Source organism: Melanostigma gelatinosum (assembly GCF_949748355.1).
Source record: "Melanostigma gelatinosum genome assembly, chromosome: 12".
Taxonomy (NCBI): Eukaryota; Metazoa; Chordata; class Actinopteri; order Perciformes; family Zoarcidae; genus Melanostigma; species Melanostigma gelatinosum.
In genome coordinates, this window is record NC_136645.1 from 6,740,580 (window position 1) to 6,757,982 (window position 17,403).

Here is a 17,403-nt window from a genome sequence, read left to right on the forward strand (position 1 = left end):
TGAAAAAGCAAGAGGGAACGAGAGCTGACAATGTGGTCAAAGATGGACATCCTGCTGAAGTATAATGCAGCAAATCTGATGGCATTATGTATCGTCATACTTTCCTATCTTTTCTCTGTATGCCTCCGAAGCATATAAGTTCTGTAGCACACTTTGTAATGATAATTAAATACCCTCGTGATACATAAACACTACGGTAATATGATCAATTAAAGCAACGATCTGCACTTGATAGTTGAGTACCGGTACCATGGCAACAAACAGAAATCAGACGCACACCCAATTTACAAAAGGGGGGAGACGGAAACGAGAGCGGACGGACTGCGAGTAGTGTGCCAATTAGGTTGTCAGTTAATTACAGGAATTAGCATAACAACATTTCCAGTGACTCGAAAGACACCCCGCTAATTATTATCACTGCTCTCCCTAAGATAACACCTGTATACAACACTTAAAGGGACATGCGCTTCTTTAACATGTCATTTAGAAAAGTTTAAATGATGTCCATGTGATAAACCCTGGTTGGCAACAACTTAACTTCCTAAAAATAAATCCCAACTTCCGAATCTGGTAGGTGGCATTTAAAAAGACCAGTGAACGTCTGTTTCAAACGGTTTAGCCATCTTTGCTTTTGTAAGTATTTAAATTCCTACTTTTCTTGTGATGATGGCCAAAGGAAATATTAGCTTCACCCTGCAAACTAAACCATCTCTCACTGAGAGTCCTGCCCTTTTCACTGCCGTGCCACAGAACACGGGCTGCAGCAAGAAACAGATTATGTTTTTTCAACCGCCCCGGAACGTCGTTTAATCAAACAAGGCAGTGCTTGTTGAAGCACGTCTCCACGGGCTATTACAGAAGCATTAGGATTACCGATGGGACAGAGAGGATGGAGATGATAGCTTTGTTTTAGTGGCACCAACACAAACCAGTCTCAAAGGATTTTCTAACCCTTAAAATTGCCAACGAAGCAGCTAATAAAGAGACGATTAACCGCGCCGTGGTCTGTTTGTTCTTGGTCAAATTCTTCTCTTTAGAGTTACTGCAGATTAAGTTTGAACGATGCTCTCGTCGTTCCACTTGCTACTTTTACGATCACAGATAAGCAAAGAAGGCACTAAGGAGGATGTTTGTGTTTCCTGGTGTGATGAGAGTGATCTGAACTTTAAGACCGAACAGTAAAAAAGAAATAAAAAGAGAAAACCTCCCTTGATTTGTGGCGAACTGTAGCGGCCTTCAAATTTCTTGTTTTATTACAAATTGGTGGTGGCGTTTATGGCATGAATTCATAATAAAAAGACAGAACTGATCCTACATAGAGCAGGTAGTTGCAAACATCTCTGAAGACTCCTCCTACCTTGTCTATCATGCGCCTGGCCTCCTCTTCCTCTGCATTCTGGTTCTCCAGCTCGATAGTGTAGGTCCCCTTATCGCTGTGGTCATCCCCTGCCTCCCCTCCAGCAGTTCCCGCTCCTCTCCCCACGACCGAGGTGTCCTCGCTGGGGCTGGTGGGGCTGCCTGTCGCCAGCCCGGTACTGGCCGAGCTGCGACCGATACTCTGGTCCTCTGACCTCTGCTTGAGTAGGACCCGGGCAGCCGTAGGGGCTCCTGCAGTCACTGTCGCCGATATCGGAGCCGGGACCTTGCCTACAGGTAGCATTATGTAGAGCAGAAATAAAGCTGTTACAAACAAAGAAACATACGGAGACAAGTTGCTGTAGTAACAGATTACACATGAGACATGATGGAACAGTTTTATTACCTGAGTCTGAAGCAGCAGAGGTGGAAATGCTGAACACCTTGGGGTGAGAGGGAGGCTGAGGAAATAGTCCCTCCCCACCAGCTCCAAGCCCATGCAGGGATGCACTCTGGGAAAACGAATATGATCGCCGCTTGCGAGGGTTTTCCTCGTCGTAGAGCTCGATCATGAAGGACGTGCGGCTGCCACTCGTTCTTGACCCGCTGGCAGTTATGCTCCCCCCGACCGCTCCCGCGAGGCTATGTGCTGCTTTTAGGCGTTCCTCGAGGGCGTGGCGGCGGTTGGCGAAACGTAGGCCCACTCCATTCTCTGAGTCACTCTGGGTGCCATCCTCATGTTTGCTGCCTATCAGGACACAACAAGAGGGAACACGGTTGAGTTTTTACCATTCTTGTTTTTCAACAACAAATGCTTGGTGGGAAAAATAAACATGTCTACCAATTACGATCTACAGTCAAATAGATCTGTTTGCATATCTGGGTTGGGTTCAAACTATTTATGTATCTACAACCGCTGACTTATACTGTAACCTAGAGACATATCCTGGTAACCTGTTGGATGTTACATGAACTACTATTCTTAAATCCACATCTTAACATGTGTACACAACAGTACCGTAGCAACATACAACAGCTGTCCATGAAGACACAGCAGTAGAGTGCAGCACAGAACCACATCTTCCTAAAAGCACATCCAGAACAGATCCTATGTTCTCAATGCCTGGTTTACCTCCCACATTACTGCTATTTCTAAAACGTGATCAGTCTGGGTTCAATCAGCACGTCCTCTCAGTTTTGTGCGAAGGCAGACAGTGTGCCACCCTGATCCAGACATGCCACCCACACCATTACTGGCCCTGCCTACTGCCAGTGAGAGGGCGGCAAGGGGGAGGGGAGGAGGAGAACATGGAGAGAAGGAAGCTGGGAGAAAGGGCTACGGGGATGGAGGAGGAGGAGGAGGAGGTGAGAGTAGACTGGGAAAGAAAAGGGGAGGCTTAACTGGGAAGGAGGACAGGGAAGAGGAATAGAGGTTGGATGGGAGAGTGGAGGAACTGAATGAAGTGGGAGGAAATAAAAAGCCAAACAGAGAGGGGGGGGGGGATTCTTAAGGCTCAGGTTGTTATAGTATATTACCATTAGAGTTGAAAACCACTCAATCAATCAGCTGTCAGTTAACCAGCAAACAGTCCGTCAGGGTATTAGACGGAGAAGTGGAAAAACACACACACGACTGTTGTTGTGGGTGATCATTGGAAACCACAAACCACTTTCATAACTCATCGCTCATGTTTGGATTTCATTTGATATGTCCCAACTAATGAATGCAAAACACGATGGTATGAAAATGAATTCATCACTCCATAATCTAGACTCAAGACTGCATCTGTCCCAGCTCACCAGCAGATTATTTGAATCGATTTATTTCTTTACATTTTATACAGTGTGAGATTATATACATATTTAAAAAGTCATTGGAGTGAAATAACCGAGTGGTGAAGTTTAAAGCTGTTTTCACGGTAGCTACACGGTGCTCGAGATAAATCAAGTAGTAGAGGTGGACTGCTCTCCACGAGGACAGAGGACTGACTGGACCATAACCGTCCACACACAGTGACTTTCAATCAGTCTGACATCTTTTCTTTCTAGATTCATCTTAACTGTGATCTGCACTGAAAGTCAAATTATGGACAGTGTACTGTATGAAAATGATGGATAATCATTGAGGTATTGCATGTTGGTAAATGGACTTTTTCTATTCTTCCGACCACTCAAATTGCTATAACACTACATGTCATTCACCCATTCACACCTACTCATACACCGCTACCACGCAAGGTGCCACCTGCCCATCAGGACTGTGTTATCATTCATACACCGCATGCACAGCCAGGGATCGAACCGCCGATCCTCTGACTGAAGGACGACCCGCTTCCCACTGAGCCACAGTCGCCCACATAGTTCACTCGTCAAGTTAGTACTGCTCAGTGTGTGAAGCAGTTGAATAATGTCTTTTGTCGAGATGTCACAGTCGCAGAGATGTCACAGAGGGTTATCTCGATTCAGCCTGGGGAAGTTGGCATTTAGAACAGAAAGCCTGTGTTACAAAGGGGGGGGGGGGCAGCTTGAAAGACAGTCAGACGATACGGTGTTGCTGGGCGATAATTCAATCATCTTTCATCTATAGTATCGTATCGTGAGCAAATCATATATCGAGGTGCCGTGATACACAATAACATTGTCTAAATTGATAATAACAAACACACACTGACTCAAAATTCGCAGAAAGTCAGGCTTTATTATGTGTTTCTTTCATATTGATTATTTCTTTATTGAACTACCAGAAAACATTATTTCGTGATATAAATCTTTCATATCAAGATATCTCAGGCTCTCCTGTTTTCTTTTTTTTGTCTCTCAGTACCCTGTCAAATTTATTTCAGTAAAATATTAAATTGCTGTTTTATTGAAGTGCTGTTTCTACACTAGAGTATCCCAAAAGCTCAGTGGCCTCGGGCCCATTTCAGACTCTGCAGCTCATTTGTCACATTCCACCACTCAGCTCCTCCGGCTTTCCTGTCTTTTATCACTGTTTGAAATTAAATAAAGCATATATTTCATGGGGGGAAAAAAAGCATAAATGGAATGAGGGAGGAAAGCAGCAGAGCGTTACCGCAGGTTGAGCAGATCAGCAGATAAGCTGACAGAGAGAGGCAGGTCTTTCATGCTATGTCCCCCGGACAAAGAAGCTGTTTGCCGGGCAAGAGGAGAACAGAGTTATCTGTGAGAGTCCAGCGCTCGGCCCCGCTCGCCCCACCATGACTCACAGGGGAGCTGAACTCTGTCTCCGCTGCTGGCTGCACACACACACACACACACACACACAAAATACACACAAAACACAAGGATGCACTTACTTAACATGCATGCACAGCCACAGACAAGCAAACATGCAACCCCAACATACAGTGCTGTACAAGAGCGTACCACACAGTATAATATGCACACGCAATATTGAAGCCTTGTGTATCTGTTTAGCATTTTCCACTCCTGCAAATTAATATCAATGCACATAAAATACAATAAAATGCAATCTCAAGGACATTTCAGATCACACATTTATAGCTTTGCACTGATCGGACTCACATCTGGCACAGAAAATGCCCCGATTTTCAGATGTTACAACAATACACACGTTTCCAACATTGACAGCGATAACATACAGTATGAAGATGCATCCTCTACATTGCTCTTTACAGCAAGAACAGAAACACTCACCTTGATGCTTACCAATCAAAAGCTTTCCTTCGCTAAACCTCTGCCTCTCTCTCTGCCTAGTAACACACCCTCAGCAACATCACGCATGCCTCTCCTCACACATGCTACACTGCACATCAGCGCTGAGCATGCCTCAACCACACACACACACGCAGCAAACACAGACGCGACGAATTTCACACACACAAATCCACATGCTTCACCCGCGCCCTCCGTCAGCACTGAAATGCGTTTCTCACACGCGCTCCTGCAGCCGTCACACTCACACGGACACAAAGAGATGTCCGCTGCTACTTTGTTTTTGTCCATTTGTAAATGTATGCCTGTATTGTCTCTTCCCCTGCCATCATTTGCATCACTGTTACTATAACAACTATCTAGTTCTCTCCTCCTTTTGCCACCTCCTTTCTCAGCTTTCACTGCAGTCCAGGCAACAAGCCCCCCCCCCTCCTTCCTGCCTTTCTTTGTCCAATCACCTTTGCTGTTATTGCTGCAAATGCTGATCTCAGAGTAACAGCGAGGATCTTCCTCACCCTCTCGCCCATCTTCCCACTGTACCTGTTTTGCACACCGCACATGGCCACAGCCGGCTTCAACAGACAGCTTTCCATCCAGCTGTCCACCTGCCCTCTATCCATTGTTACCTTGTCCTCTCCCTCGTTCCATCCTTCCTTTTCTCTGTGTTACAGTTATCCTTGGTCTTCCTCCCTTAACTCACGTCAAAATCACTTCCCATTTCGTGGTTTTGTCAGATTTTCCGATTTCTTCCCTCAGGTACTGAAATACAATTCATCAGGTACCAACCAGCCACAGCTTCAATTGGAAACACTGCAGTGCCTAGAAGTCCCAGACAGTCAGTTAGCAGCATCATCATCCATCATGTGACCACGCCGTCAGCCAGTAGACATGCATGTAGTACTAACTCCTAATGAATTAGCTTTCCTGACTTCCTCTCCTGCTTCACAGATTTCCATTTTCATCAGCTCCTGTTTGCTGGTCCCCCCCCCCCCCACACATGTCAACAACATAATAAATTGGCCTCCATTTAATTAACTCATGACCAGCATGTAGTCTACCATAGCCTTGCCTCAGTACAGAGCCGAGCATAGCCTCGCCTAGCACAGCCCGTTCTCACAAAACCCCTGGCAGCCGGAGCCTACTCAGCAGTTGGTTACTTGCAGGTAAAAGAGAACAAAGAAATGCAGAGAAGCATGCAATTTACAGTCACAGCAATATTAAACCTTACCCATAGGATACATAGCAACAAGCCAACAGAGGTGAACAGAGACAACTTCGATGACCACACTGACAATGCAAAAGAGTCAAACCAAAAGCCACATTTAAAGCTCTTGTAGTCAGGCATGCCATGAAGTAGGATATGTGTCGAGTATGTGCTCCTCACTGGATAATATGTCTGTAAATGGTGAAAAAGTGAAATGTATTGGGGGCCGTGCTATGCTACTCATGCTAAGGTTGGTCATTGGATGTCAGGGCAGTAGATATGGGTTTAAATGTTTCTGTCTGCAAGCTTCTAATCCCCTGGCCTGGTTACTACTGCCAACAAAGCATAACCCAGTGTTTACATTGTATAGGAAGAGACATGTAGAAATTTTAGACAGTACATAAGAATCTTTTGTGAGAGAAAGGAGAGAAGGTGTAATGATCAAGAAAGAAGCAGAGAACCGGAAAACTTTTACACAATTCACACACATAGAAATGTTAACGGAAAACAACCTCCACCTTTTAGCCTTTTGAGATGGACCGGCACATCGCTCTTGATGCTCTTGCTGTCGTCCTCCGTTAACTCGCCGCGCACCAGCGTGGGGTCGTTCTGGGCCAGCCAATCGGCTACCTTGCTCTCCGATGCCATCATAGCAGCTTGCAGTGTGCTCAAGTCCCTCCCTCCTGCTCCTCCGCTTCCCGCTCCACCCTTCTTGGAGCGCGATCTGTGCTGGTCGGGTGTGCTCTTTGACACGTGGTCTTTGATGGTGACTTTCCCTGGAGAAGTGCTGTCGAACTCGATGGTGAAGGAGGCGTGGCCTTGAGCTGTGGAGCAGACGATGCAGGTGTGTTGTCAGTAAGTACAACTAAACATAGAGGTGCTGGGTGCTGCACTTACAATTATGTAAATACACAATCCATGGATATTTATCCGATTATGATTAAATCAGCTGATGGCTTCAGTTGCAGAATGATCTCTTCGCTGTGTGTGCTCAGCATAGTGCCACTTCCTGTTTTACGCTTATTGAATGAATGTTTCTTTGAGCCATAAATGATGATAAAACATTTATCACAAATGCCGACTTGATGGGTCTCAAATGCTACTGTGAATATAGAAATTGTAATAATGTTACAAATCAATGTAATAGTGCTTTACTATCTGTAATTAGGAACTACAAAGATCGTTAACGCAGACACTATAACCATACATTCCCTTTAAACTCTAAAAGACACTCGTGTTATTTGCCATAAAGCTGAATAAATCGAATGTATACTTCACCTGCAGAGTTCTGAGCGGCGGTGCCCTCTGTGTCCTTGGTGGGAATCTCATGTATGCCGTTACTGGCCATGTGACCCTCCTTCGTGGGCATCTCAAAGTAGCTGGAATCGTGGCCGGTGGACGCAAGAAGGCCGTCCTCTTTAGCTTTCTCCCCTCGACGAGCCTCCTTGCTGTCTGAGGTTGAAAAACACATAAAGACGTTTCAGGTTAACAGAAGAGTAGATGACAAAACGTGTCTTCTGATGTCCTCGTGGGGAAATCTGTTTTCATATAGCAGTTGTCAGTCTGTCAAAGCTTCTATCTAAATATTGAGCATTTATTAGTTTAGTAACATAACACCCCAATGCTTCAATGTCATAGTAAGAGATGAATGCTAGGATTCATGATTAAAAGTCAAAAGTGAAAGGACAAGCTCAACCCAAAATGGACCAATTCAATCATGGTCCTCTCTTTAGCAAGTGTGTCTCACCATTCATCAGAATTACTGTCTCCTTCTGGGGGAGGATGCAGCCCTCGAACCTACAAATACTACAAAGACATGCACATATGTCTGTCTGTCTCTCAGTTTGACTCTCAAATAGACATACATGCAAACATAAACATAAGTCACTCCGGATAAGAAGTGCTGGTCCAGCTCTTTGGGGCGCTCACAATATGGAGCACTTATTTCCTCATCTGTTCGTATTAACAAACAGAGCCTCTGTGGGATCTGAATATGATAAATGATACTTTCAGAAATTAGAGGGGCCATCTGCTACATGTTGGGCGGCAAATGTAGGAACATATGGCAATTGGCAAAAAGAAACAAGATACGGAAACTGACTTTGCAGAATATAATTACTAATTTCTCACAAATAGTATGTTTCATAAATATGATTCTCACAATCTCTGAATTAAAGAGCTTATTTTCCACTTCAATGGTACTAACAAAATCTCTTTGGACTCATCTTTGAAACAAAAACTGCAGTTGCCAGCATAAGCTGCTCTGCAACGTTGGCAAGATTCACAACATGGATTTAAACTGAGCGCAAATATTAAGATCTTGAGGTAAAATATGTTAAATGAAAGATGGTTTATCTGAGAACGAAACACCACGCAAATAAGACAGACAAGTCAAAAAGAAACATATTCAACTGAAAAAACAACAGTAAGTTCCGTATCTCCGTTTGCTCAGTTCTTGAAATTATGAAGAGCACTTCCTGTGTCTCACAAATGTAATACGTGTGAATGAGTGTGAATATTATCAGAGCTTCCATTGACATCATCACAAATCACATGGCTTGTCTGGGAAGCACCTAGTAATGTCTGTGAAGTTAAGAGTTGTATGAATGAATTAAATGTCATTCATGTGAAAACCATACAGTTTAAACTCCTGCTGACTGTGACGCGGAATGTCTCTTTTGTTCGCCACAAACATGCAAATCCTAGGCTTTATAGAATCAGCTTTAAAGTTCTACTTCATACGAAGATTAAAACTGACAACAGACACAGTAAAACAGATTAATGACACCGTGGAATCTATGGGCATTCAAGATACCTACAAAAGACTTGTATTCAGTAAGTGTGTCAGACTTTAACTAACTGTTAAATACTACTGTTTATAACCTGCAGTACGTCTGACTTCTCATTCAAATTCTAAAGACAGCTAAAATAAAGAGCTGTAAAATCTGTTTTTTTAAACCACAGGTAAGAAAACAGGTCGCACAAATAAAAAGTGGATTAAAATGTACAGTCCTCCACCAGCTCCATTGGCCAAAGCATATGGAATTGAGAGCTATACTTACCGGAGAATTAGAGAGTGGTTAGCTAATGACCGCTGCAGTATGGATTGAGAGAGTTTGAACGCTGTGTGCATGAGTGTGCTTGTGTGTTGAGAGGAATGGGGGAGCTGGTGCAACGGCGTAACCCAAGTGGCTCGAGTGACAATACACAAGGAAGGGGGGTAGGGGGCTGTGACAAGCAAACGCAGCCTATTCAATGGGAAGGAGAAAAGGACACACACACGAAACTTCACTGACATTCACATGCATGCAACTTTCACTTCCCCTTCACGGCTACTGTATTTCTGGTGTTAACGGTTTATCAGAGCACATTCAGAGGTCGTGCTCACTTTTTTAAAGACATGCACACTGATAAGGTCTTCTTTTGATGCTGAGATCCATGTAACCTACATAAATGCACTGTGCAACACCCCCTGGGGAGCGTGCTGCTGGCCTCACGCCACAAATCCAACGTCAAAACATCTATTCAGTCATCTACTCGGTCAAAAAGTCAACGTTCCAAGAGGGCAAAGTGCCTTCAACTCACCCACTTCCATGGCTGACGGGGCCAATCCCATTCGCCTAATTTCTTTGGAAAGCTTTTAGGGTTTCAAATCACCCTGCCACGCTTTCACAGATTGACTCCAAAATTACAGTCTTTTCTAATCTTATTCCAACAGCAAAATACTTTGGTAAAATCCACAGCAGAATCTACGGTAGGTGGGGAAGCACAGAAATGATTTAACTGATTGTTAAATCAAAGGAAGGATTCCGCCATAGGCTGGTGAAGACGCTCCCAGACTATCCATCCAGATGTGGCGAGAGATTTGAGGACGCTTCAGTCTGCTCCAACGTTTGTGTGTGATTAACCTCCCTCCCCCCACTCCTTCCGACTACACTGGACCACACTACACCAGCCTGGCACAGACTGATTTCGTATCGCTGAGCTGATTCAACATTGGTGTAGCCTCTAATCCTGTTACTCTGAGTATCCAGCAGCAGTTCACGGGATCCCCCCCAGTCCAACGGTCACAATACAGGCACGTATTGTGAACAAACAGACAGACATGCATACATACAGGCTCTGAAAAAAGCCTTTGTGTGCACTTGGATATACATTGTTAAGTGCACAGACACACAGTCGGGCTGGCCATTACCCCAACACACAGCAAGTAAACAGAACAAGAGGGCATTGAGATCACGCTGCTGTTTCAGCACTGAGATATAATCATTTGCACTGCATGACTCAATTTAGTATTGCATTTCATCTGTGGGCTACCAATAGCATCCTGTTTGTACAGTAATACCTACGACATTTTTTCTTTTTGCTGAAACTAAAAATAAAAATAAATGCTGATGTGCTTATTTTTACTGATTTATCACACAATGCATGGCTCCAATAGCATTAAAGGCGTCAGTATTACATCAAATTCTGTATGAAATCTGTGTCTTGTGGCCATCGTCATAAGAAAATGCAGAGTGCAAGAACGTTGTCACAATAACAATATATACTTGAGAGAAGTGGATTCGTTTTCGCTTTTCTGCTGCTTTCAGTATGAAATCTATGTATGAGGGAAAATATGTCCAGAAGTCTTTCATTGAACAAATAGAACATTGAACTGAACACAAAATGCACCAATACAAGACAGCATATAGTTACATTTTAAGTTCAGTTTTCAACTGATTGAAAACAATCCCAGAGCATCTGGATGTTCACAATACACATTCAAAACAACAACTTAAAAACAACTTATTCATCACAACTCTCTGGCACCTTTGTCTGCACTGATCTTGTCACACGTTCCTCCTTCAACCATGCAGAGTAGTGTGGCAGCACTACTCTGATAAACCGCACTCGCATGCGTGCGGATTCTGACCAATCAGGCGATGCCCAACGGCGAGGGCTCAAAGTGTTAACAGCCTGTATCACACAACACAGCGCCTACAGACAGAACGCCATTTAATACATTGTTTCTACATTGAAGATGCAACATTGCAGTTTTTGCGATGTGTGATGACATTGCGATGACGTTAAATTAATATATTGTGCAGCCCGAACTGTCATGTAAGACAAAATACACAAAATTGTTTGGTATATTCATATAGGAACTATTTTGTTGTATTTTTTGTTTTTACAGTGTCTAACTCTTTATTTAACTTACCAATGGTAAAAAGTGACAAATACAGAGGCATCATTTAACAATCAACCAGCTTTCTTCCATTTACACCACTGATGTTTTGGCAATATGATATATATCCCTTTCAAACATTAACTTCAAACCCTTGTATGCATAATTTCCTGCACTGCACGTTTGAATTATAGTGATGAGGAGATGATGTGTATGATGGTCGTTAGAAGTTCGGAATACCTCCTACCTGAAACGGAGCTGTCGTGTTTTTTGTTGGATGACTTGAGTTCCTGTTTGAAGGAGTTCTCGTCATCTGCATCCCCATCCCCCCACCCAAGACGGCTGGCCGTACAGCGGGGTCCCACGAGGCAGCGCTGCAGCATCCCCTGAGACAGATGCAGACACATTTTAACAAAGCCTGTGCACATTTGAAAGTAGCTTTAACTGGGATTTGTCATGTTAAACATGTTTATTAAGTACATACTCTGGTAGTGTCAAAATAAGCTGTTTATTGTATCAGGATGACACAAAGTGAACCCAGCTGCTCTTTGTGTATGTGTGTGTTGGTGCATTAATTCCCCTCTGGTCGAGTCTTGCACCACTGACCTATTTTAAGAACTTTAGCCAGCAGGATGGACACACACACATGCACACTCTTTATCATGCTCTCTCTCTCTCTCTCTCTCTCTCTCTCTTCTCTCTCTCTCTCTCTCTCTCTCTCTCTCTCTCTCTCTCTCTCTCTCTCTCTCTCTCTCTCTCTCTCTCTCTCTCTCTCTCTCTCTCTCTCTCAGACTCACGTCGTTCAAATGACAGAGGGACTTTCCGTTTGCCTCTCTGTCCCAATTACAATTAAAGCTGAAAAGGGACAAGCATCCTGCAGTAACTTCTTTTTTTTACCTGGACACCAGAGTAGAGAAGTGACAGGAAACATAGTTGAAAGAGACGGGAAAGACAGGCAACAAAAGGTGTCAAGCTGAATTTGAATCAGCTGTGTTGTAGCTTACACTGCTATACCACAGGAAGTCTCCTCATGTGTTAACTTCTTCCTGCTCTATTCTCTTCCTTTACTTTAATATCCCTTATCCTAAGCTATGTACAGTCAAGCACAGTATGTGCAGATAATTACAGATGCTGTGTGCCTAATTGCGTTCAGTAAGAAGGGGGCCTTCTCTATAAAAGCTACTGAATGTGTGCCCACTATGAGGTATAATGTCTGGGTGAGGCCTGGTATTACAGTACTAACACTGTAAGATTGCATCCACAGAACCGCAGAGAGGGTATCATTAAAAACATGAGCAGCAGATGGGGAAGACATGCAACACCGTACGTGTGTGTTTGCATATTTTGTTTTACAAATTTGCAAATGTACATGCGTGCCTGTGAATGTCACTTCATTTTAAGAAAAGTAGTGCTGGCATATGGGTTTACATTATGCAGGCGCTCTGACCCTGTTACTGCTTAATCTGTGCAATAACACAAACCCCGTGTGGCCTTGTTTCAACATCTGGGGCTTAACCAGGACCCCTGCTAGCACCCCAGCCTGGATCGTGATGTCAATTGTTTGAGACGCCCTCAGACCTAAAGCGCCTTTATGTTGAAACGGACTGGCTGCATGCTGGTGTGGTGGTTAAAGCCCACTCCCTGCTGACTATGTCCACCCCCTACTGGCCTGAGATAAAACCCCACCACACCACACTTAGTTTCACTTCATCATAATCTGTCTGAAAATGTGTTTTCTAAAATGCTTCAACACCTCTTTAAATATACATCGTAATGTAGCTTGAAATGTTGCACAACAGTGGACCGTGAAATATACGCCCACAGTAAAAAGATGCAGAAACATGTTCTCTTCAAGTTGCAGAAAGTCATAATAACACATCAAATTGAAATTATTGGTCTCGGCATATTGTTTAAACTGTTTCCATAGGCTAATACGCAGGAATAAGTGGCAGGTTAGCTCAGTTGGTTAGAGCGTGGTGCTAATAACGCCAAGGTTGTGGGTTCGATACCCGTACTGGCCAATCATTTTAGGGGCAGCTGTGACTCCTATCATAGGATAGGTGAGGGTCGATCTGCCATTCAATGCTTGGCTGCTGTGAGTTCTGTGCCAAAGTGTCTCCGAGCTTTAATTTTCAGCAAGATCTGTCTCTCACCTGGTATCTTCTCCTCAGCTTTGTGAGGGTCCACAGGTTTAGCTGGAGGCTCTTTGGAGGAAGTGACCCCGTCTGTTGCTCTACTCTCCCCTGGCCTTGGGTTGCTGCCACTGGGGGACTTCAGCGTCTTTGTTGGGGTCTTAGCGGGGGACTTGCTTGTGGTGGTGGTGGTGGTGGTAGTGGTTTCACCGTTGGACGGCTTCTTGCTGAGCTGGAGGCCGCTGGTGAACTTTTCATGCTAAAAGAAGGTGAAGAGAAGAAAAAGTACTCAGCTATTTAGTAGTATAATACAACTGTGTATCATGGTAAACATAGATATTGTACAGTGTGTTAGAGCACAGGCTATGTTAGTGTGTGTGTGTTCTTACCTTTAGAGCCTCTTCAGGCACAGTGAGCTCTCCTCTCACCACCGTGAACAGGTTGGTATGTGAAACTGACGTGTTAAGGAAATATTGGCCACAATAGCACACACACACACAAACCTTAGACACAGTAATGCACAAAACAATTGACCATCATCAAATAGTTCACAGTAAAAAATAATTTATACAATAATATCGAGGCTTGAAAAATGCTTTGCTGCTCAATATTTCTGTGGAACGATTAACCCACTGGTGGATGTGTGAGGGCTGAAGGGGTTAAAAGATCAGACAAGTGAAAGGATATCATATCCAAACCTCAGCTTGTCCTCCAACTTCAGAGTGAAGTACATCTGCTCCTGAATGCGGACATCATTTACAAACGTCTGCAGGGGGAAGGAAAAACCAAGATGTGACAGGAAGGAAGATAACACCACAAAAAGGCATCTGATTAGGCTGGTCCACAGTTAAAGCACACGTTGCAGCGTCTGTGGAAATTAGAGTTGCAGCTAACAACGATTAATCTGCCAATTATCGTCTCAGTTGATGGTTTTGTCTATGAGATAGAAAATTGTTAAAAATGCCAAGAATAGTTTCAACAGATTTCCACAGGGATGTTCTCAACGTGCTTGTTTTGTTCAGACAACAATCCAAACCTCAAGGATAATCACTTTAATCTCATATATGACAAGAAAAACTGAAAAAAAACTCACATTTGAGAAGCTGGAACATGTGTTACTCAGATATTTCTTTTCTGGTTTTAGGGTTTTAGAAGCTATAACAGTATTCTCATTGCCAGACACGTGGGTTGCCTGTGAGTGATAGTATGCGTTCTGCCAACAGTTGAATCAGCTCATCCTGGGATCTCTTAACAAGAGATCAGTCTGTACAGCCAGAAGTAAAGGCCGAAGTACGACAATCCATTTCTTTCCCTGACCGTTTTCTTTACCATCTTTCTTTTCTCCCACTCCGACTCCCCCCCCCCCCCTCCTTCTACTGTGCAGCTCTGAGGTATCAGGTTTCACTGAACTGCAAATGAAATTCTATCATTCTTGCACTGTTGTAATAAAACATTCCTGCGTCCTCTCTAGTGAGATGAGTTCACGACAGCTCTACAAAGCAGCAGTGAGACGCCTTCAGTAACATAGTAAATGGTGACACTGCCCAAGCACAGCTTTTTAAATCAGCATTGTGGCAAATCTGTACATATATATATATATCCACTGACTCAGCAGAAGAAAACTTCCTCTGAATCCAGCCCAAGAAGCTGGATGGTTCATGACACAGCAGGAAGAGGCTCTGACTCCAACTTCCTGTCTGATAGCTGGAGAGGATGTGAGGCTGAGTGTTAATCACTACACATGACTAACTGCATGTGGCAAGTTTTATGTCATCTATCCCCAAAAGGTTGTTCACTATGTTTTCCAAAATACCTTTTAGCAGCCAACAGAGACTTTACGGTGTGTTTCTCTACACACTGAATCCTAACACTGATTTTTTTAAATTATTTCCAGAAAATAAAAAAAATATGCAGATCATATTATCTCCTGCGATTGTCAGCAGAAACCAAATTTTCCGAAATCATGAGAACATATAGGACTGATAGACTTACATTTTAGACTTAAATTGCCCTTTGTATATATTTGGATCACAGATTGTGCCCTTATGTTGTAATTTGCATAATTAGGATTCGATTCCTATTGGCCTCAGTCCTGATACAAATCTTTATTGACAGAGAGATTGATTATCAGCAGTAACATAAAAGGTCCTATTGATTGCTAAAAAAACAAGTTAACCTCTAACCCTTCAGGACCTCGGCTCCCTCTACTTTTACCTTGAATGTCTTCTTCTGTTTTCCTCTAAACCCCTTTACTCCTCCTTCAGCTGGTTGAGCTCATTCTCTCATCTCTCCCCCTTTGTTCCCTCCTGTCCTCTTACCTTTGTCCGACCCTCTCCCTCTCTCCGTTTTGCATATTTCCATCAGTGAACTCACCCCATTCAGGCTGCCCAGGTCCTTGACCTTGTGTTCGTCTGTCCCAGCCTCGAAGTTGATGACCGCATGCTGCTTATCCACGCTGCGCGACTACAAAACGAAAACATACACAAACATGAAGAATTAACCCAGTGGCAACTCTTCATCTGTAGTGCCCTTCTTCAAAATGTCTTCACATCTTTACAAGAGTGTAAGCCTGACTGTGAACTGCAGAATAGCATCTGTTTCTTCCACACACACACACCATTAGAGGGCTGTGTGTGACTGGAGCAGACTGTGCTGTGTTACATCTTTATGCAGGTATGAGCAGCCAATGCCAAGAATCGTGAGCCTCAATGTCACTATGCATGATATCTACTGTAATATCAACTTCAAGCATATCAGAAGGTATTTCAATGTCTCTGACACTGCACACAACATATCGACACTTCCACAGCTGTACACACACACACACACACACACACACACACACACACACACACACACACACACACACACACAAACAGCACTAACTGTAGAACCTTCTGCATGGTGAATGTTAGACTCAGATAGACATATATTGTGGAATGTGGCAAATATCCCTCTCAGGTATGCACTGACATTGACTGATGAGAAAATTTCCTGCGGTCTCCAAATGTCTGTTCGAACGGCCTTCAGATAAGGCTCATCATAAAATACAAGAAACAAAGGAAACCTTGTCCTGGAACTGGTCGCTTTCACATTTGATTCAAAGGTTTGCTGTGTTTGCAGCTGCTTGCCAGATGTTTCAGTGTAAGGTACAACATTTCTCTGTGATTTGCTGATAATTTGGGGTGACAAAAAATTCCAGCCGTCATTTCTTTTCCCAGTGGTGACCAAACACAGTGATAATATCTGACAAACGGTGCTGAAGTGCAACTGAGCCACTTTGTCTCACTCATTATTCATAAATACACTTTTTACAACATGGGAGTGAAAATAAAAAAAGATGAAAACCAGAATAGTGATTTGCACTGTGAGATTCAGGCAATAATTCGATTATTGTGCTGAAGTCAGGCCGTTCTGACTGGGAGCTGGATCTCATATATATTCTCAGACTGCACCCTCACGCTAAAGTAAAAACCTCATCTGTAGTAAAGCAAAGGGAAGAGCCAACCCTCCAACAGATCACCTTCGTGAGATTAGTCTTGATCAAACAGGATAGAAACGGACTGAGCTGCTTGTTGTACCTCACACCGCAGGACAGAGCAGACTCATGCTGTTACACACGGATAAACTGCTGACCGAGCGAATACGTGCCGAAGCAACTGAGAATACAGATGTGGAGGAGCTCAGTTGTGTTCATTTTTTGCGCATGAAGTGAAAGAGAAGGAGATAAAATGATAACAAGAAGAGGAAGGGATAAAGTCATGAGGCGAATCTGATTCATCAAGTAAAGAAGAAACACACACACACACACACACACACACACACACACTGCAGATGAGTTGAGCTAT

General features: G+C 43.5%; 1 protein-coding gene across 1 annotated transcript in view; it reads right to left on the reverse strand.

The window, feature by feature from the left end:
• The window catches only part of cep170aa (centrosomal protein 170Aa), a 48,994-nt gene that overhangs the window by 9,039 nt on the left and 22,552 nt on the right, over positions 1-17,403 (reverse strand). The window contains 10 exon segments of the mRNA XM_079280219.1: positions 1,358-1,647; positions 1,763-2,104; positions 6,775-7,080; positions 7,535-7,708; positions 11,671-11,755; positions 11,757-11,809; positions 13,577-13,814; positions 13,945-14,000; positions 14,240-14,321; positions 15,929-16,018. Of these exon segments, the coding sequence (XP_079136345.1) occupies positions 1,358-1,647; positions 1,763-2,104; positions 6,775-7,080; positions 7,535-7,708; positions 11,671-11,755; positions 11,757-11,809; positions 13,577-13,814; positions 13,945-14,000; positions 14,240-14,321; positions 15,929-16,018 (1,716 nt within the window).